The sequence below is a fragment of the Colias philodice genome, chromosome 10, assembly GCF_061535455.1.
Source record: "Colias philodice isolate Cphi_HAF_F1 chromosome 10, ilColPhil1 Martin Lab GWU primary, whole genome shotgun sequence".
Taxonomy (NCBI): Eukaryota; Metazoa; Arthropoda; class Insecta; order Lepidoptera; family Pieridae; genus Colias; species Colias philodice.
Genome location: NC_143095.1, coordinates 6,089,767 through 6,112,675, shown reverse-complemented (window position 1 = coordinate 6,112,675; position 22,909 = coordinate 6,089,767). Strand labels below are relative to the sequence as shown.

Genomic DNA, 22,909 nt, shown 5'->3' with positions numbered 1-22,909 from the left:
AGGCGACGATAAATATAATATTATAAATACATATATAAACACCCAGACCCAAGAAAAAATAATTGAGTTCATCACACAAATATTTGCCCTGACCGGGGATCGAACCCGGGACCGTCGGCTCAGTAGGCAGTTACTTTACCACTGCGCCAACCGCGTCGTCGTAAACAAAAAAATATACTAGCGGTCCGCCCCGTCTTCGCCCGTGGTACCTACATGTTTAAGCTATCCTATCTCTCAAGTTGGATCGAACTGCACATGGTGTGCGAATTTTATTATAATCGGTTAAGTGGTTTAGGAGTCCATTGAGGACAAACATTGTGACACGAGATTTATATATATTAAGATAAGATAAGCCTCACAAAATCAATACTAAGTATACTATTTTTACCTATACATAAAGTCGAAATTTTTGTCTCTTTTTATATGTGCACATTTATTTTGTGTAATATTGTCTTTTTTATCTGAAATAATCTAAAATAAATCGTTTTCTTTCATTCACTCATCCTCTCACTCCCTTTTTCTTCGATTGAGAGAGAGCTCTCACAATTGTTTAATTATCCCAGATAAGCCTGAAACTAAAATTTTCTGAAAATTTTGAAAAAAGTTACATTATTTAGTTTATTAGATCTTATGCAACATAAAAAAAATTATGAAAAAAAAATTAAGTGTAAGGCTTTCAGGGAAACAGCCGTCCTATATGTAGGACAGTAGGATAATAAGAGGAAATAAAAGACCATTTATGACAAAACATAATGTAATCAAAAAGTGTAGTTTATTAGATAACTATTGATTATATTACCCATTGTTATATGTAATTTACTAGATTAATACTATTTATGAATGATATGTTTAAAAACACTTGACACACACTCCAACATCCATAAAACATACCCTAACAGTGTAGCACCAACCCAAGCTTTGAACGCGTACCTAATAGGTTTACCTTTTATGTGCTGTTTGCAGCCATGTCTACCATAGTAGGGGATCATGGCCTCATCTACACTGTAATGCTCTTCAAGAGGAGAAAACTCTAAGAACTTTTTATTTAGAAGTGTAACTAGGGGGCGTACTTTTGTGTATTTGTCTTGCAAATCCAGATTTTCATTGACATGAAGGTGGCGAAAAATAAAGTCAAATCTATCCCTAGTCATAACCGAGCTGATCAATTCATTCTTTGTATCAGGGGAGTTTTCCCAATACATTCTTCTACGGGGGAGCCATGAATAACCACTAACCAACAATATGCCGATGAAACATTTCATATCTTCAGTGGTTATGTCTCCAGGCAAATTCTTTTTGACAGCATATTTATTGCTCTCTGACACCAACAACGAAATAACATCTTCATCTAAGAAGTTTTCAAACCACTCAATTGGGCGCTTATCTTGGCAAGCGCCTTGAACATCTGGCCAATTCACGGGATTTTTTTCCAAGTCCCGTTTTCTCCATGCGTAGGTACGCCTACGTTTAGTTCGACCTGTAGAATCAGAAGGTTCTTCTTCTGTATCACTCACCATAACCTGCCCTTGAATCATTACTTCAGCCGGTTGAAGCAGAATGTTTCGTGGCAAATTATTCAAAGTTACATTATCTTCTTCACCCGAATCTTCGTCAGTGAGACAGTCAGGATCAACAGGAGGAGGTAGAATACATATCAGTTGTTCTCTATAATCTTCTTCATTATCAGAAACATTTTCTAAAGCATCTAAAATTTCATGCGCAGCTAACGGTCTGTATAGAAAAAGTTGTATTATTGTACTAAAATCATGTATATTATCCTACTGTCCTATATATAGTACGCTAGTATTTGTAACAAGTTATACGTAATTTATTTATATTATTTTGCTAGAATATTTATTTAGTACAAAAGTTAAGGTTATCAACTAGATATTAACACAGAAAAAAACAACTCACGAGTAAAATATAACTTTTTATACATACCTGTCATTTGCCATGTCTGCAACGCACTTTTATTACACACTTATAAGGTAAAATATAAGGTAAAAACTGTTAAAATAACTGTCTTTTTATTTTTTCTAATAAAGCTGACACGTTTCTTACTGCAAATCATAAGACTAAATAATCTTAGATAAAGAGGGTATTCTGATATTTTTTTTTATTTCTACTGTCCTAAATATAGGACAGTAGGCTTATCTGGGTTATTCTCATTGAATAAAGTGAAAAGGATAGTTGGAACAACTCACTTTGATACTTTAACATTTTATTGTACTAGTAGTAAAGCGTTATTTTTTTTCAGGCAAATACAACGACAAGAACACCATCAAGAAGAGTATTAATACATAAGTTATTATAAAAACTTAGCGCTTTCAACTGTGCCTTCAAAGGTAGATAGTGCAATATGTTGGTCCGCAGTGACTGTGATCATACAAGTACACAACTTAGACGTAATTTACGTAAACGAAACTATTTATCAACAGATTGTATGAAATTTTGTGATTTTCAACTTAGCAATCGATTTATTGTGACTAGTTTACATTTAGGCAAAAATATATTATCCATCAATAGTAGAGTTGTAAATTTTATTAATTTATGTAGACGTTAGCAAATAGAGAACGAATAAATTTATAGAAACTTTAGGTCAATATAGTATTATTTCAGTTTTATGGTTGTAAACGACAATTTGCGATTTATTTTAGATTGAAATTTATTAGTACATTATTCTTGGCATTCCTAAAAAACATTTCAGATGTAATCATAATTAGAAAGTATTATTAAGTATACACTTAGTAAACTTTTTGTCTAGTATATTAGACGGCTTACTTAATTTATTTCGATCTACCTAATTATATGTGAAGGTCAGATAAAAAAAAAATACAATTTACAACATGTGATCCAATTGTTGCCTTATATTTAAAAATATATGTGATTCCAACTACTTACATATCTAAATTTTAATTGACATTTTATATAAAGTATTGTTTAATTATAATTATAATAATTATATTCACAAAGTATATGGACGAAATATTTTAAAATACTTGTGTGCATTATGTATTTAATAGGTACAAGAAAAGTGGAGATTTATAAAATATAAATTGAATATATAAATGAAATAACAAGAATGTTAACGATAGTGTAATACTTCGGCTATAATATTTTAACGAAATATTCGGTACTTTTTTTCCAATAATGTATTTTCTAACTATTTTAAACTGTTTACTGTGACTCAGTGTCTTAAACTATTGTATATTTCTAATCGAGACATTCCTATCCAACTTTAAGACTGGGGATGCAGCTTTGTATCAAAATTATACAATTTTCCAGTATTTTACATATTATGCATTTTTAACAGTATTGAGTACATTCCTACCAGAGCTTGGCAGTTTTAAAATAATATAGTGTAAGGTTTGTAAACTTAGTACAATAATATATGAGTGCCTTTTATGCCGTGAAGTACATGAATTTGTGTTATGCTTTACCAAATAAATATAGGATTGTATGATATTATGTGTTTTATTTTCTATGTTATACTTTATCTCTGATACATTAGATTCGCATTAACGGGATGTTTTAATCATCTGACTGATCACTGAACCCAGAATCTTTGATGCTGTGTATTTTTTCAAGAAAATTAATTGTAAAGCATCCATACTAATATTATAAATGCGAAAGTAACTCTGTCTGTCTGTCTGTTACTCAATCACGCCTAAACTACTGAACCAATTTGCATGAAATTTGGTATGGAGATATTTTGATACCCGAGAAAGGACATAGGCTACCTTTTATTGCGAAATACTATGTACCATGGGCGAAGCCGGGGCGGACCTCTAGTAATTAATATTTATACGTCATGTGATTACTGTGCAGTCAAGTATTGATCTGTTTCCTTCAATTACGAATAGTTTGAAACTACCACGAAACTACGAATTCCACCCATATTCACCACAGAAAATGAAAGACTCCCTTTCCATTTATAATCTTACTAGCTGATGTACAGGGTGTCCAGCAGCAGATTTCACTTCAGCAGATGAACGCTTCTAGTTTTAAAACGCGACGTGCGAGGGGGACGCGGGGGGTGTCATTCAGCGCGTGAGTTCTGCGGATTTTTTAGTCGCCATAGAGCAGTGGAGCGCAGAGCATCGCGCTTATGCTATTGAGGCATACTTTTCGGGTGATTTCGCTGGCAAAAACACGCCGTCGGTTTAATAACCATTATCAAATTCATCGTTTAAGAGATGGACCTTCGATAAATTTGATACAGTCGTGGCTAGCAAGGTTTAGGGCTACAGGTTCAGTCATTAATAACCCTAGGCCGGGACCAGCACCATCAGTATCCACGATAGAAAACATTAAACTTGTTATGAATTCTGTAATTGAAAATCCTCGTTTATCACTTCGCACACGTTCGTCGATATTGGGAATTCCTAAATCGTTTTTCAGGTCATTATGTGAAAAAAGGTTAAGCTCCATCCATACTAAATTCAGATTATTCAAGATTTGCTACGGCTCATACTGCTAATGTGTCAATGAATTCAGTGCGGCAGTTATTTCCTGAAAAGCACATATCCCGAAACGGCACCATCCCGTGGCCACCCAGGCCACCGGACCTAAGTCCATGTGACTTTTTCTTGTAGGGCTATCTAAAAACTGTGGTTTACCAATCAAATCCAACAACCATAAGACAACTGAAGGAAAATATCCGGGCTGAAATAAACAGAATTCCCAGTTCCCTTTGCAAACAAGTTTTTCTCAACATGCGGAATAGATTGAGGAGTGTGTGAGAGTAGAAGGGCGGCATTTGGAAAATGTAATTTTCAGGAGATAAAATCCGCACTCGTCTTCTTTTGACTTTAATAAAAATATTTTGTTTAGAAATAATACTTCTTTTTTTACAAGCCCTCAAACATTGAAATCTGCCACTGGACACCCTGTATAAAGGATTTAATCGCCTGTTTTTTTATTATTAAATAGCTTTATTTCGTGCACACTGTACACGTCGCTCTTTACACCTGATAATTTTCAGTCTACTAATAATTGTAGCTTCAGAAATCTCGATATTAGGAGTTCATCATGTAATCGATCAGTATGAAAAGTATAAACTTGGTATAAACACGTAGGTAGAGATTGTCTAATCTAAAAATGAACGCCCCTCCACTAAACTTAATTGTTTCAATGTGTGAGGACAAATAATTATTGAACCACTTTATATGTGTGCGCGCGGCGATTCTACTGCAAACTTTGACTCTCGCGCACTGATTTGTCAACTAATCGGGCGATCAGTTCAGGTGCCTAGCATTGTATGGCGGGGAGAGCGCGCTATGTACGGAATGACACGTCCGTTCTGTCGTGCATCGCGTCATTTATGCACTAGTTGGCCAACTGGTCCTGTCGTTCGGGCATGGACTGGACTGGATGACTGAACGACCAATGAGGCAGACCAATTTGTGAGTATTGCGTCTATACACGTACTTTGAATGTGAGCGTAAACACAGTGGAGGGGCGTTCATTTTTAGATTAGACAATCTCTACATATCATAAAATGCAGAAAGTTTGAAAGATATTCTCGAAAGAACAGCTGTAAATATTTCATTGTTTGTTGTTGTGTTTGTTGTGGTGTGATTGTAGTTCTGTTGGTACCTGTGGTTGGTACATCATTTCATTATCATTCATTGCCTGTGGAATTTTGCGCGCAATTTAATGTCATTAGTCGTATCTATTGCTCAAATATGAATGACAGTAATGACACTGACATTTCTTTCAAAACTTTACAAACAAGCTATGATCAAAAAACACATTATTTTAATTTGTGTTGTGAAATGAGCACAGTTTTGCTATTTTTAGATAAGGGAAAGTTTCCTTGATTAGAACAGTTTGATATTAGAATTACAACTACTATCGTAATAACTTTTTCTCGTACAGATTTCTTTGGAAGTTTTTTTATATAAACTTAAATAACTCATGACATAATGCACCTTGGTCTCCGGGTTCTTGCGTTGTTATTTGTTATCACCAAAACAAATTCATTGCCTTACGATGGTGAGATTATTAAAAATAGGTTACTTTATTAGTTGATAGCAGTTGTTCAATTAATATATGAAACTAGAGCCGTATATTGGTATTTGTAAAAACTTCAATAACATTATTTACAGTACATTGGCTTGGTGGACCAACAGTAATTGATAGAGAGATATTTCCTTCAAAGCAATCGATAGATATATACTGCTATTCAGGAACAGCTAAAAATTTGCTGGCTTTGTGGCAAACTGTAAAGGTAATTACTTAATACCAATGATCAGGGGAACATCTTAAATTATATTGTTGTTCATAATCTTTTAATACTTTTTCACAATGTAAAATAGTGTCTGTAGTTGTTTTCTTCAATATTAATTTTATCAATCAATCTGTTTCAATCTTCTTATATATAAAAATGAATCGCAAAATGTGTTGGCTGAACCGATTTCGATAATTCTTTTTTTATTATATTCCTTGAAGTACGAGGATGGTTTTTATGTAGAGAAAACGTAAATATGTACCACGGGCGAAGCCGGGGCGGACCGCTAGTTAAACATAAAATATAGAAGTTAAAATTCAATAAAGATATGCTTTTTTTCATTTTAAATATTCTATAGTGCTTAATGTAACTTCTTTTCATTTATTCCTCAAATTAGAAAGTATAACTGTTAAAAACTTGTATTAGTGCTAATTGAAACCAATAGTGTCAACCTTGCTTATCTTAATTGCTTTTTCACTTTAGAGATTAAATTATTTTCTTTAACTGTTTTTTTAGTTTAACATTAAAATACAAAACAATGAATTCAGTCAATATCTGGGTGATAATCCTGAACAAGTATACAAGGACTACACAGAGGATAGCTATGGCTGGGGGGCCGTTGTCAATCCCTTCCAGAAGAAAGTTTATAGAAGTGTCTCTATTAACCTCTTTACTCCTACATGCATGGCTATCAATACCAAACAAAGACATAGTATTGAACTACAGATACAAAGTAAGTTTATTTCTTGGTATTTTATTATGGCAATCTTAATACTATTATAAAGGCGAAAGTTTGTAAGTATGGATGTATGGATGTTTGTTACTCTTTCACGTAAAAACTACTGAACCGATTACAATGAAATTTAGCACACATATAGAGGGTAACTTGGATTAACACATAGGATAGGTTTTATCCCGGAAATCCCACGGGAACGGGAACTATGCGGGTTTTCCTTTGAAAACGCGGGCGAAGCCGCGGGTGGAAATCTAGTTGTAAATATTTCTGTTAAAACTTAACTTGGCATTTCAAGTTATATGAAACTTGAAATTTCTCAGGTAACTTTTATAACCTTGAATGTTAAAATTCAATTCAATAATTATTTGAATATCTATGAAGTCTACCAAAAAAAGCTATCTACATATCTTACCAGATGAAGAAAAGCATTGGATTTCTAAGAAAAATGGGAATATTAAAAAAAAACAAAGTACAGCAGAAAATATTTATTTACAACATGGCATAATAAATATGCACAAAAAATAGATTTCAAAATGTATCTATACTAATATTATAAAGCTGAAGAGTTTGTTTGTTTGAACGCGCTAATCTCGGGAACTACTGGTACGATTTGAAAAATTCTTTCGGTGTTAGATAGCCCATTTATCGAGGAAGGCTATAGGCTTATATCATCACGCTAAGACCAACAGGAGTGGGGCCACGCGGGTGAAACCGCGCGGCACAGCTAGTTAACCAATAATTTTATGCTTGTAGGAGTGGATCTATGGCGTGTCTTGATAATGGTAACTGGTATAGCATTGATATTCACATCGCGGGCTCTCAGCGGCAATCCTGTGTTCTTCTACTTGTGTGGTATCATAGTGGGGGTGTCTGCGTCTTTCATGGTGCTTGTTTATTATGTTAGCAGGTTATTGCCGAAGGTAAGTCTTTAGATACATAAATATTTAACCATTTTGTATGGTGTGCATGTTACTTTATTTCTATTAATGTGATATTGTGATGATGGTATGAAATTACATGTCTTAATATATATAAATCTCGTGTCACAATGTTTGTTCTCAATGGACTCCTAAACCACTTAACTGATTATAATAAAATTCGCACACCATGTGCAGTTCAATCCAACTTGAGAGTACCACGGGCAAAGCCGGGGCGGACCTCTAGTATATTTATAGGTATAAGCAATCATAATATTTAACAATGGTCTGTTATTGCACATTTAGTTTTGAAGTACTTTTTTCTTGAACATATATTTTGCATAACTATGTTATACTGAATACCTGTATTAAGGCGACATACAATCATGCTTGTGCACCTTTTGGGCTACGCCCCCTGGGTGGAGCATAAGAGCGCGCGGGATGCTTCACAAAAATCCCCTCGCCACGCCACACAACTGAATAGATGACGGAAACATACGGAACTAACGGAGGTTCAATGAACTTTACTTATATTCTTATATTCGCGCGGTTAAAGCTGAGTAAAGCGATCCGGCAACGTCTTTTCGTTGCCGGGCCCATCGAAGTAGAAAAATCGACCTTTGTTCCTTTGCACGAAGGTCGATTTTTAATTGGTACAAATCTGGTTACAAAAAATGAGCTTGTGACTAAATTATTTTATGATGTAATTATTTGTTATTGTTAGAATTGTCGCTACCTACGTTACTAGCTTATTTGCAAATCTTTGTAAACAAATTTTATAGGTTTTCGACATGGGGACTTTACGTACAATCTTTATATATAAAAATGAATCGCAAAATGTGTTGGTAAGCGCATAGCTCGAGAACGGCTGAACCGATTTCGATAATTCTTTTTTTTATTATATTCCTTCAAGTACGAGGATGGTTCTTATGTAGAGAAAACGTAAACATGTACCACGGGCGAAGCCGGGGCGGACCGGAGTATGATAATAAAAATACATAATAGAATAATGCTATTTACGTTTGTTTTTTTTTACATTATTATCGGTTTTAAAAGATTTAAAAAACGGGTTTTTGTTTTATCATATTGTTCGTTCGTTTTATCATATTTATTGAGAAAAAAAACAATAATAGACAAAAAAATATTATTTACAATTTTGATTATTTTTGAATAAATATATCCGACATTTTGATATACTTAACATCAGATATTTTCGAATGCTGGTTTTGTTACCATTTTATTGTTCCAATGTTTATCTTCTTGATACGACTTCTTCTCCTTGTTCCGTAAATAAATATGTCTCTTGCCCGTTACTTTGAGCTATCCTTGTACATTGAGGTACTGAAACAACCATAATAAGTTATAATAGGAGAACAATTAATTGATAATACCTCTTATAATACCACGATTATTATAAAGATACTGTCATCAAAACTAGAAAAAATTGCACAGCTGTGTACGTTCCTTTGTCGCTTTATTATCCTAGCCCGTAATAAACTCGATTGTCGGCGTCTTACATAGCAAACTTTCTGAGAAAATCGTTCTTTTGTTTGCAAAATTTTACGGTTGACCGCAATTATTCTAACAATTAGTAAAAAATTTCGCAGCTGTGTCCGTTCGTTTATCGCTCTATTGTCCTATCTCGTAAAAAAGTCGGCATCATAGTTACATAACTACAAATTTTTCAAATATTTTTTATATAAAATTTATAAGTCATTATGCTTATGCATAATATGCAAATAGTATTCATACAAACAAATTAAAAAATTACTCATACATACATTCATTCGAATTGATATATGTATAAATAAATATCCTTTATCTAATCCTTGTCTTGGGATTGCTCACATGTGTATAGAATTGTTAGTAGATCAGCAATAAGCCTAAAATAGCATGATATCTAATAAGTAAAAAAATTACAATTACCGGTGCAGTGAAAGACCTCAACAATAGTTATAATACCATAAAAAAAAACAAAAAGTTATACGCAATAGGGTTGAAATAAAAATTGTTTCTGATCTCACTGATAATTACCTACCCGTCAGTGATAACTTACACTAGTCTGAAATATTCCACTATCTTCAATCTTATGACTTATAAATAAATGACATAAGAATAAACTTACACAAAAAAAGTACTATGTGAAACTGTCTGAAGATCCACATCAGTTTCTGGTAATCATGGTTGGTCTAAAAGACCAACGTGTCTTTATTGCATCCTGGCTTGCAAGCTGCACATCGGATTTTTCGTGGTCGCGCTTTGCTATTAGAAATAAACATACATACACAAATCAGTAGTATATTTATTGGAAAATGAAATCTCAAAAAAACAACTAAAACATTACCTATTTATACCAATAATAAAATTATAAATAAAAATAAAGACAGAGTGCTAAATTCAGACTTTGTAAACATATATGTACTAATACAAAAATCATAAATAGGTAATGAAATCTCAAAATATGACTAAAATAATATTACTTATTACAAATAAAAATAACTATCAGATTTTCATTTATGCGTTTCTCAATTTAGACTTGTAAACATATACCTAGTAATCAAAAAATTTGAAGTTGAAATCTTTAGACTTGTAGCGACCGAAAGACATAATAAATATAAATAAGCATGATAAACATTGAACTTACCTATTTAGATTCAATAACTGTAGTTTCTTCATCTGCCTTCGCAACATTTTCTTCCTAATGTTCTCACCATCAATGTTTTGGCCACCAAAATTCACCATGTTTATTTTCATAAACTTTAGTAACACTAACACTAAATCACGTATGCGAGTAGACAACGGCACCGCGCGAAAAAGTTGTACAGGACTGCTCTCTAAGACGCGTTGGCGTCGACTAACAGGAGGCGGAACGGCGGAAGCGACCGGCCTGTGCGCAATTTTTTGCTCATAGTTTATAAATATATTTTTTTTAAATTACTGATGTATTAATTGAAAAATCTAATCCCGTACGTCCCTCAAGAATTGAATGGAAGTGGATGTGGATAAAATTTCATTGATATTACTTTACTATTATCCAAATGAAATTGATTCTCCGTTTAATTTTTGGCCAACTTCACAACGTTTTTCTATCGAGGCAAATTTTTTCAATCGTGTTTCGGTTCCCAAACGTCACTAAACAAACTCTTCAATTAAATAAATCGATAAATAAAAAAAATCTAATTCAAAGTTTTTGAAGAAAAAAATTAAACCTCCGTGCGCTCGAAACGTCTGTTTTGGGTCTCATTTCGCCTTAATCATTTCAGAAAACTCTCACATACGGCATATTAATTGGAGGCTGGACAGTAGGAGTGTACTTATTCCAGCAGATTTGGGAGAACATAAGAACTCTTGTAGTGTCGTACCAGGCTTATTTGTTCTGGTATACATTTCTGGCTGGATTCATTAGTTTTGTTGTATGCTATCGGATTGGACCACCAAAGAATCAACGGAGTAAAAATTTAGTTATGTGGACCTTACAGGTAAGTGAAAATTTCGCTACCGCCCACATGCTTCTATATAAGAAAACTATAAGTTTTTGATATGTAGAATGCTATAGAATGCAATTGTAATAAAATGAATTTAGTTTTACAGTTCCACGTTTTTGAATTCCTTCTTATTCCTAAGACACCTTTCCTTTTACTTAACAATATTATACAATATTCATACTCTTGTTTATCCATAGAAATTGGAAGCCATAATATGAGACTAATTTAGTTAGTTTCTCGTTTGTTTGATGACTTTTAGCTAGTGGGCGTGTTCACAATATTCTTCAGCAGCCAGTACCAGGAGGCATCAGCTGCCATTGTTATTGCCTCGCTCGTTGCCAAATACTTCCCGCAGTCGTGGTTATACGCTATACAGGGATATTGGTGAGAATGGGCTATTTTAATTGAATAACTAATTAGTGTTATGAACCTCATACTTTTGTTTAGGGTTAATGTAAATAGGATAATATCTCATCTAGAATTTTTATCAATTTTGGATTTTCCATAACACTACGTTTAACGCAAGCACTGTTGCGTTAAAACTTAAAAGCTCCCCAGGGGAGAGGGAATAGAAAGAGACAGCGAGAGTGAATGCGTACATTTCTTCATTACGAAGTTCCGTGCGGATTAACTTCATAGTTCATACATTATATTTTTTTTTTATATTATTGGAACACGAACGAACAGACACAATGTCTGATGTTAATGGTAAAAAGTATGTCGTACATAGACGTCTATAACATAAGTTATGTTGCTTATCATAGAGGGCCATAACAATATAATCCTACTACTATTATAAAGGCGAAAGTTTGTAAGTATGGATGTATGGATGTTTGTTACTCTTTCACGAGAATTCTACTGAACCGATTGCAAAGAAATTTAGCACACATATAGAGGATAACATGGATTAACACATAGGATAGGTTTTATCCCGGAAATCCCAGGGGAACGGGAACTATGCGGGTTTTCCTTTGAAAACGCGGGTGAAGCCGCGGGCGGAAATCTAGTGATTATATTCATTTTCACTGTTATATTTCGTTTTCAGGCGCAGAAAGTTTCCTCCAAAGCCCCGATTACTAACTAGCGAGGAGTACTACGAGCAAGGTGCGCGTGAGACGAAGCGCGCGCTGGAACAGTTGCGGGAACACTGCACCAGCCCGGACTGTGCGCAGTGGCGCGTCATGCTCAAGCTGCATGACGCCAAGCGGTGAGTGCCGTGTGGCAGCACCACTACTTACATACAATATTACGTCCAACTTAAATTATTGTCAGAACTGGGGGGGGAGGCAAAATCGTATGAGTGTTATAAAATATAAGTAGTACATAATAATCACTGGGTATGAATAATAGATATTTTTTGATTATCAGACCTACCCAATATGCACTCAAAATTTCATAAGAATCGGTCAAGAATTTAATATAGTAGATGTCACTATTTGCATTCCGTGTCTATTATTAGTCTGTGCTATTATAAACACACAAATTCGATAGGATAAGAATGTTATATTATAAGAACTAAAAAAAAAATACATTTTCAGCCTGGTACAGCATTGCTAAAAAATAATTTGTTTTCAAGCAGCTTCGCAAGTTTCGTCGAAGGCAACTCGCACCTCAGCGACGACGAAATAGTCGACTATGAGTCCTACGCATTTTCATTGGAACGCTCCAAGCCGAATGCAAATTCAACCAGGAATAATATGGAAATATCAGATGATGATTCTTCTGAAGAACTTGACGAGTTATGAAAACAAATTTATTCTGTGACTAGCTTTCCACCCGCAGCTTCGCCCACGCAGTCAAAGAAAAACCCGCATAGTTCCCGTTCCCGTGGGATTTCCGGGATAAAACCTATCCTATTTCCTGGGATAAAAAGTAGCCTATGTCCTTTCTCGGGTATCAAAATATCTCTATACCAAATTTCATCCAAATTGGTTCAGTAGTTAAGGCGTGATTGAGTAACAGACAGACAGACAGAGTTACTTTCGCATTTATAATATTAGTATGGATTGCACACAATAACATTCAAGGTTTCTGTGTAAGAATAAAGGATACAATACTAGTCTTATTATAACGTTTTGCTATGAAGAGTGGACATTGTAGGAATGTGAGTGTCAAGTTGGTTTCAAATAAAATATTGTATACAGATATCAACAATTTCAGATTATGATGAGTTTTACTTAAAAGAACGGTATACCGGTGATTAAGAAACATTGTAAGGAAAGTATGTAAGCAACACATTTCTATTTTCTTTTATGTATTATCACAAAGATATGAAACAAGAGTTCAAATTTAATAAAAGCAGCTAGGTTATTGCAACTATGTACAAACATTTTTACTCATTCTACCTAATCTTATATTGCTATAGTTTAAATTAGTAATGTTTATCAGCTCACTATAATAGATTTCCTATAGAAAATTGCAAAAAGTCTTCTAAAATCCACTTCATCTATGAATTTTTCATCTTATTCTTCTTGAAATTGGTAACAAAAATATTTTATACTTAAAGAAACTATGATATTGTAGTGTTATTTTATTTCTTATTTAATTTAAGTTTTGTAAAAAAAACTCTCTGTATTGAATTAACTATGTGTGATTATTTATAAGAATCTTGTTTGCTTAGTAGAATTTCACAATTATTAAGATTTAAAAACATGTGATCTCTATTTATTTTAATATAAAATAATAAAACACTGATTCGTTAGTAATAATTTATTTCTTAAACTTTATTATAAAATTATCATTAGTCTTTGTATCAATTAATAACATAGAAACGAACGAAGAAACAACCAAGTATGACAATCTGATATTAGCTTATCTACATTCATAGTAAATACAAAAAATACCTTCTGTAGTATATAATTACTTTGTGTAGGTCAGTCAGTTATGACTGCCTTTAAATTTACTAAGAATGAATTTGAAAAGTACCATTCACACATTGTCTGAACTATATAAACTTAAATAATTACAACTTGTAAATGTAAATAATAAAGAACATAACATTCTGGCTTACTCTATTTTTCACAATAAGTATTAGACTTGAGGCAAACTTATATAATGATAACTAAATGAGTCTACAAAACAATCTATGTGAATATTATATAGTATGAACAGTTAACTTTATTTTGGAATATCTTTAATAGAATATAGTGTAATATTATTGCTCAGTACTAGCAAAAAGTTTGCTAATAAAATTTTACACGCTTGATTTAAATAGGATGTGTATAAAAATGTTTTTACACCTATTGTTTGTTGTAAATAAGGCATTTATAGGTTTAATGTGTGAATTTATTTTTATAAGACTGTTTTAAGGTTTAAATAAAGATTTTTTATGCAATATTTTTTTTTATTACTTTCAATTAACCTATTTTTAATGAACATTTAATATAGCAATTTTATAATATGCATGGCACTTGGTGAGTAAAGTTATAACAATAATTAATTTGTTTGTATATAATATTATAAAAAATAATCTGATTTGTAATAATATCTGGAAAGACAGTTGTCCATCAAAATAAGAGTAAAAAAATGCACTGCACTAATATTCTTCAATAAAAAAACGTACTACTTTTTAGCACATTTCAATATATCTTTAAATTACAATTGCACGTCAATTGATAACACAACACCTATCATAAATTAATTCATTAGTACACATACACTTAGTTTTAGCGTTTGTTAAAGCATAATATAAAAGGTAAAGGCACTATGGTACATTAATTATATTTCAAATAGTAAATTCCTAGGAACCTCCTAGTTTTCATATAAATCGATGTTTTTTTAATATGGAAAATAATTCCATAGCAAAATAATAATTGTTATTTTAAAATGGTTGACAAGTTTATCGCATAAATAATTTCCTTCACACTGCAAATTATCTTGTCTTCATATTTATCTTCAATTTACGGTTTCTAGTACCTTTCCTGAGAACACAATTATTTGTTTATCGCACTCTGCTTGCTTTCTTGCTCTTGTCGAGTGTTTGCGGCGGCGGCGGAGGCTTGGCAGACATGTGCCGACTGTACAAACTGTAAAAGTTGAATGAATGAATGAAAATACTTTATTGTACACCTTATAGAATACATTTTACAAACTTAAAAATATAATATAGCAATGTACAGTAGGCGGCCTTATCGCTGGCAGCGATCTCTACCAGGCAACCCAGAAAAGACGAGGAAAATAAATGAGTCAATAACATGGTGGTGCAAAATAAATAAAAGTGCCAGAATAATATTCAAAGTTATGTTGTTTAAAGATTATTACATGTTTTGTATAGTCTTTTGGTGATAATATACATATTTATATTACAGAAAGTTGCTGCAATTTATTGCATTTAAAATTAAATAATCAAACAACAAATAGAAAGTATAAACTTACACTCTATATGTCTCAGAGCGCAGATAATCAAGCACATGAGATGGCCCAAGCTTGAGCTGGTCTTCAATTGGTGGTATCCAGAAGTTACCTTCCAGCCTCAATACTGACTTATTACTTGCCAGTTCCAATGACCCTGAAGTATTAAAAAAAATGTATGCGTGTACTAGAGAACACACGTAAGAAGTGAAACTTCTTTATGACCTTAAAAATGTCACGAGTATGGCGTAACGCAAAAATGTCACGCATACGGCGTAACGCAAAAATGTCACGCATATGGCGTAACGCAAAAATGTCACGCGTACGGCGTAACGCAAATATGTTACACTAAATTTTTGTCCAACCCCGATAAAGAAGTTTCACTTCAAAAATGTATGCGTGTACTAGAGTACACACATAAGAAGTGAAACTTCTTTATGACCTTAAAAATGTCACGAGTATGGCGTAACGCAAAAATGTCACGTGTACGGCGTAACGCAAAAATGTCACGCGTACGGCGTAACGCAAAAATGTTACACTAAATTTTTGTCCAACCCCGATAAAGAAGTTTCACTTCAAAAAAATATAAAAAAACGTTTGAATGGAAAACAAATTCAAAATTCATAAATTGAAGACTGAAAATGTGCAAAGGTTGAAGAACTAGTTGATTTATGTCCACTTAGCCTATGTTGCCTAGTCTATAGACTATTTTTTACAAACCGACAAAGTTATTAACTTTCTGTGTAATATAATTAAGACTAAATTCAATCAAATAAGCTGTCCGTCCTGAAAGGCTGGAATGATGATGATGATGAAGCTGTCCATACTTTTTTTAAATAGGCTTAAAAATAAAGTATACATAATAAATAATAAGAAATATACATATAATAAGAATAAGAAATACCTATTTCTGGTGGAAGAACAACAAGTCGATTTCCTTGCAAATGCAATTCTCTCAACCTCGTCAGCTGTCCTAACTCTCTTGGTACTTCAATTAGATCATTTTCTCTCATTGATAGCTGAAAATGATTAATTCATTATATGTGACAATATTTGATATTTAAATATAAAGGTTAACTTCATAACTACATATTAATAATAATTATACTTAGAACAAAATTTTCCTGTTAAGCATATTATCTTAATACAACAGGATAAAATTACAACTTTGAAACTAATTGAATTCTTCTGTAATAAATGGAAAAATAATTACTTACAATTTGTAGATTTTTCAGATTTCCAATTTCAGGAGGTAGATATTCAAAATCATTGTCGCCTAGATACAAGGCTCTGAGACTCTCTGAAAATTAAAATTGGCAAAATATAATATTTATTCCAAGGATAGGACGTAGGAAACCTACTATAAAAACTAAAAAAGTAATATAAATTATTATTATATTCCCATATAGCTTACCCATCATAAAGAAGTTTCCTGACAGGGTAGTTTCCTTAATGTTATTGTAGGTCACATCCAGGATTTCCAATACTGGAAATGCACCAAATCCCCTTGGCAAAGTGTACAGTCTATTGAGTGACACATTTAAAATCCGGAGTTTCGGTAAAGACGACAAACTAACTGGCAGCTCCTCTATGTGGTTGTTAGCAAGATTCAAAATCTCCAAGTTGATTAAGTTCGCAAGACCAGCTGGCACAACTTGTAGTTTGTTATGACTTAAAGTAAGCCTCGTTATGTTTTCTAAAGCAACTGGAATATGTTTCACCAATTAATATGTGTTATTCCATATGATTTATCGAATAATAAACTCTATTATAAGGTAAAAAATACACTTTATAAGGTATGTGGTTGATGTGAGAATGAAGTCATCTTTATAATTATAACAAACGCTAAATTCCCATTCTAGGTGTATTTTCAATAAAGGATTGAATTTCTTAATATAAAAGGAAAACTCGTTATTTAAATATATAGGTACCTCATAAGATTCAAATTATTACTATAAAGATATATAAACAAAAAAAACTGTTGCGAAACAAACAAGTACAAAACAAGTTATACTAAAAAGGGAAAAACAAGATCATATTGTAATAAGATGACTTACACAAGCCTGGAATTTCATCGAGGCTTGAAATCCCTTTATCCACTAAATCAATTTCAGGATTATTTATTTCCTTAGCTTCTTCGATCACTTTTTTAGCTTTCGACATTTTGGCAGTGTTTGGAATACAGGAAACTGGCGGATGACTCATTGTGTTAATTTACTTCCCCGATCAAAACTTCAGAATAAACTTTGCACCAATCAGAATGCACTTCAAATTTTTGTTCTTTTTTGTGATTGGTAGAAATAAAGACAAAAAAGAAGTGACAACAGATTATAAACAACGAGACTTTTATATATGTACATAATATTATTATTTTTTTGCAAAAGGCTATTTTATTTCCGAGAATAAAATATGTAACAGACTGAATTGTTGTAATAGACGATAAACGTATATTTGATTAAATAAAGGTCGGCAATCACAGCCGGCAGTGTAGTATAGGTCTACCAGAATCTGATGGCATATTTATATTTATAACATAAAAGATTTTCATGTGGCAACTTTATTTGACAACTATCAAATTGGTTGTCAAATTATTTGTCTTCTTCGCAGCTGTTGATGAATAATTTTTAGGATTATCTTCGAACATGTCGAAAAAGCGGCTGCGATCACAAGCAAGAGGTGTTGTTTGCAATGTGTATAGAAAAATATTCGATGAAGAAGGGTCAGAAACATAACAATTTTCAATTTTGAAGATTTTATTGGTAAATTTGACTTACCCGTTAACTTTTAATTAAAAATATTATAAGTAGGTAACTATAATATTTTTTGTTGATTACAATATAATTTTATGAAAACTTATTACAGGAGTTTCCAATACGGCTATTCGTCAAGTCTAAGCTGTCCAAGTCAACTTTATAATATGTGTATCTGTTAATACTTACGAAAATAAACATATTCCAGTCCAAGTCAACTTTATAATATGTGTATCTGTTGTTAATACTTACGAAAATAAACATAGTTTTATTTTATTTATGTTTTATTTTATAAAAAAATTATAAGCAATCTAGGGTCATTGCGCCTGTTCGCGTCCACTTAGTGCAGTTGGAAAGTTTGAAGGAGAAAATAAAAATGTTCCAGAACTAATTTCAACGCAAAATTTATGTAACGTGTTCATTACATAGTCTATTTTAAGATTTACTATCAATTGTGTTGGAAATATCATGTGGTTTTTATTTATCTAGACAAATAGCAGAATTAGGCGTTTTACCCAGTTCGCGTCCAAAAATTCCAGTTTGCGTCCACCCATAGACCAGTTCGCGTCCACCAGCTTAGAAAAAGAATTAAGAGTATATTGGGTGATATTTTATCAGATAAATGCAAATAAAAATTAGATTTTAATAAATTATTTATTTACGAATATAGTTATTTAATAAAAACCGGCCAAATGCGAGTAGGACTCGCACACCGAGGGTTCCTGTATAAACTGTTTTTTTTCATATGTTTTAACTGTAAATGATTATTTTTTCAATGTTTCCCTTATTTGTGCTATAAGACGTTGCTTCGTACCAAACTTCAAGTGTCTGTGTTCACGTAAAGTACCCTGTAGGTTTTGATTCCCTTGCGAATGTCGAAATTTGCGAAAATTTGCAGCATAAACGGCTGTATCTTCTGATTGCTTTGGCTTTTAAGTTTGATTTTTTCACTGCTTCAAGGGACCGTAGACTTGAGTATTCAATATAAATTTCAGCTTTATATCTCAACGCGTTACTGAGAAAAAGGGTTTTGACAGAAAGACAGACCGGCAGACGGACATACAGACGAACGGATATCAAAGTGATCCTACAAGGATTCCGGTTTTTCCTTTTGAGGTTCGGAACCCTAAAATCAACATTATTATTAATATAATTCACTGTAAGGAAACTGGAAAAACTTATTTATATTTATCTTCTCATCATTAATAGAACTAAAAATTAACAAAAAACAAAGTTACGTTATGTAAATAAATAATAATCAGTTCTATCAAGATTACCTACCTACCCTATTTTTAGTTTCTAATGAATTCAATTTCTTTTTTGTTTATATTATTTTCTTAACCACAGACTTATTGATTCTCATTCTCAAAGATACTAGTCTCATTCTTAGAAAACCCATTTTAAAATGAAAAAAATTGCATAAAATTTGCTAATTTGAATGAAAATTTAAATTATCAACTTGTAGTCTTAGTCAAAAATTTACAATCTATTTTAAATTACATATTTTAACAAACAATTCATTGCTACTTAATGAAAAACAATGTGGACGCAATATGTTCTATTGTTATGCACTATAGGTATAGTTTGCGCCCACCGTGGACGCAAAATGGAAGTTGTACAAATTCGGTGTAGTAATTCGCGTCCACCTTATTTTAGCTATTAATTGTAAAAGAAATAAGCTGATTTATAATCCATACTATTCCATGTTTTGTTAGCTAAGTAAAGAAACAGTTACATATTCAAAAATTCACATTTAACAATAAGATACTTACCGTCAAACGCGACGCTGCGCACTATTTTTTTCTCAAAATCCCGCGCGTTTTAGCTCTCTCGTTTAATAACCAAAATTAAATATTTTTTTTAAATAGGATAGGCGGTGCGCAGGCATATTTTGAATATGTGTGCATGTCTCTTATACATTGAGGTATTATCGGAAATTTTTCTCATTACAATTTTACTTAAAGTATACTTATTTTCGTGAATTTTCTAAAAGATATCCGCAAAATGGACGCGAATAGGCATGTGGACGCGAACAGGCGCAATGACCCTAGTTTTGATCTGCATTATCATTATATCCATATTTTGAAATGGCATAATGATAATGATTTAAACAAAATATAGGTTAGTAATAAGTATGTGTAAATAATAATATTTCTAATATACATATAAAACTAATCAGAGGCGGCTCGTGACAAAATTTTATGGGTGTTCACTTGAAATAAAACACTGAAAATACATGGAGTAAAGCAGTACAATTTATCATAAAAATTACTTATAAAGGAAATGCATACGTCTTTCTTTTTGGTGTGCTAAAAAATATCTATAACTTAAAGCGACAAGACATTCGTAAAGCGACAAGACATTCGAAAGCACTAGCTTTACGAATGTCTTGTCGCCCGATAGACGCCAATTGCAGTTCATTCAACAAATGGTACCGAGATTGTGAATGTTTTTTCATATTGATTGAAAGATGAGCTAAGTCGTCAATGCCCGTTTCAGTCCAAGCACTCACCTCCGCCGGCCGCGCCCGCTTCAAATAAAAGACACGGAAGTCGGAAAACAAAATAGTTTGTTGTTTCCATCACAACCACACAACCACGGTGTTTTCACATAATATTGTTCGGGGTAAAACTGTACATTATAGGGCGTGGAATTTGGGGGTAGTGGGGGGTGGAGAGAGGGGGGGTGGGTACTAGGAACTTCCCCTTTAAAGGGGGGGGCGCGAAAATTAATAGTTTTCGAGATATTTACAAATTAAGTTTTGGTCCGCCTAAAGCAAAGGGGGCGCAAAGTAAGGACTTAGAAAATTTTTGATCTAAAGTGAAAATTGTATAGGTATCATAAAATACATAATTTTTATTCAAAACGCTAAAATAAGCATGTTTTATAAAAAAAACTTTTTCTCCAAAATAAAAAATGGCCGAGATATTCGCCCTCAAAGATTGATGATAAAACCTAACCTAACCCTTTCCCTATCTCTTCATGTCTTTTTTATATTGTCTCAGACACTGCCTTAGCTCCGGCGCTACGGGAAGTGCAGCCCTTCCGCCCTTGAGTGACAAAGCACGGTCGCCCGTACTCCACTTCGCAGCTTCAGCTTATTGGTCGCCTTCGGTGACCAGCCTCAGCCTCTCCGCTCCGCACGGCTCCCGAGCTTTGTCACGGCGGGCGAGGGCTGCTCTCCCTCCGCGCCTCCGGCTTTTTACATACACTCTAGGGGTAGGGCAGACAAGACCACGTGGAATTCGGGGTTGACAGCTTCGGTTCTGTGGCAAGTCTTATGATAATGCAATGCTTATTTTAGCGTAACGTTTTTTAGCTAGATTCGGACTTTCGCAGCTTAATATTGAATACATAATATTCCATCATTGAAAAAATTTACATTTTACAATCCGTCATGTATCTTGGTAATTATCAAGTTTAGAGAAAAGTTGCCCCAACAAAACATGCTTTTATTAGCGTAATCTTTACGATAAAACAATAATAAATAGGTGTTATAATGATACCAACTCCATCAAAAATTTTCTAAGTCCTGCGCCCCCTTTGCTTTAGGTATTTTTTTCCAGTTCCACATTGATCTGAAGCAATTAATATTAATTATTACTTTACAATAATAGTTTTCAATACTAGTAATATTGCATTAGCTCTTTGATTTGAAATATGACAGATTTAATGTAATAGACATTAGTATGACCTGTAGTTTTTTTTTTGTTTGAGTGGGAATCGCCCTAAAGTCGCTTCTGGCACTCGCCGGCCGCTGCCGCGGCACGCTCGCTTCGCTCGCTCGGCTCGTGCGGCAGTTCAAATGTTAACCTAACACGCTCGTCGCTTCGCTCCTCGCTACCTATTTGTATGCTAAAAGTAAAAGTTTAATAGTTTTGTACAGTTTTAGGGCTTAACAGGAGTACGCACGAAACGATCTCGACTGAAAGGCAGCAAACGAACGGTAACTGAAAATGACGTCGTTATTGTTTTGTTCCACGGTACAAAGCGTACAATTAATATTGGACAGCGCTAGTCGTCCGCTAAACGGATGAATAAAATAAATTAGTCGTCCGATTACCGGATGAAAAAAATAATTTAATCGTCCGATAACATCTATTTATCTATATAGTTAGGTTATCGGGGTTTCTTTAGAGAACTGCCGCACGTATTATAGGTTTTTTGTGGGGGGAGGAGGGCACACGTAGGTATTTGATTTTTTTTTGCGCGTCGACGGAGCCCCGCTTCGCGGGGCTCCTATTTCTGTGTAGTTTTTTTTTTAAAGAAACCTAACCTAACCTAACCTAACAGCTAACCTAACCTTAACTAGATTTTTTTTTGCGCGTCGACGGAGCCCCGCTTCGCGGGGCTCCTATTTCTGTGTAGTTTTTTTTTTTTAAGAAACCTAACCTAACCTAACCTAACGGCTAACCTAACCTAACTTGATTTTTTTTTGC

The 22,909-nt window shown here is 33.3% G+C and overlaps 2 protein-coding genes and 1 long non-coding RNA gene across 5 annotated transcripts; 1 reads left to right on the top strand and 2 right to left on the bottom strand.

Moving 5' to 3' along the window:
* Positions 1-5,718: 5,718 nt before the first annotated feature.
* On the top strand, positions 5,719-14,324 carry Nemp (Nuclear envelope integral membrane protein). 2 transcript variants are annotated; one of them, XM_089699973.1, is made up of 8 exons: positions 5,719-5,997; positions 6,111-6,232; positions 6,749-6,965; positions 7,722-7,888; positions 11,149-11,364; positions 11,630-11,754; positions 12,416-12,577; positions 12,950-14,324. In XM_089699973.1, the coding sequence occupies exons 1-8, from the start codon at positions 5,928-5,930 to the stop codon at positions 13,113-13,115; spliced, it is 1,245 nt and encodes a 414-aa protein (XP_089556099.1). In that variant the 5' UTR covers positions 5,719-5,927; the 3' UTR covers positions 13,116-14,324. The 2 variants fall into 2 exon arrangements, with proteins under 2 accessions (XP_089556099.1, XP_089556098.1); XM_089699972.1 differs by having other exon boundaries at positions 12,947-14,324.
* LOC149485219 (uncharacterized) lies at positions 9,055-11,006 on the bottom strand. Of its 2 annotated transcripts, none has more exons than XR_016316136.1 (3): positions 10,530-11,006; positions 10,007-10,147; positions 9,055-9,226 (listed from the first exon to the last, which is right to left on the bottom strand). It is a non-coding gene; the product is annotated as an uncharacterized LOC149485219 (long non-coding RNA). The 2 variants fall into 2 exon arrangements; XR_016316135.1 differs by having other exon boundaries at positions 10,011-10,147; positions 10,530-11,002.
* Positions 14,325-15,216: 892 nt separating the features above from the next.
* On the bottom strand, positions 15,217-18,076 carry ics (ras suppressor protein 1). The gene is made up of 6 exons (XM_089699971.1): positions 17,778-18,076; positions 17,135-17,425; positions 16,938-17,020; positions 16,625-16,739; positions 15,745-15,877; positions 15,217-15,395 (listed from the first exon to the last, which is right to left on the bottom strand). Exons 1-6 carry the CDS (start codon positions 17,923-17,925, stop codon positions 15,311-15,313), a joined length of 855 nt encoding a protein of 284 aa, XP_089556097.1. The 5' UTR covers positions 17,926-18,076; the 3' UTR covers positions 15,217-15,310.
* Positions 18,077-22,909: the final 4,833 nt, after the last annotated feature.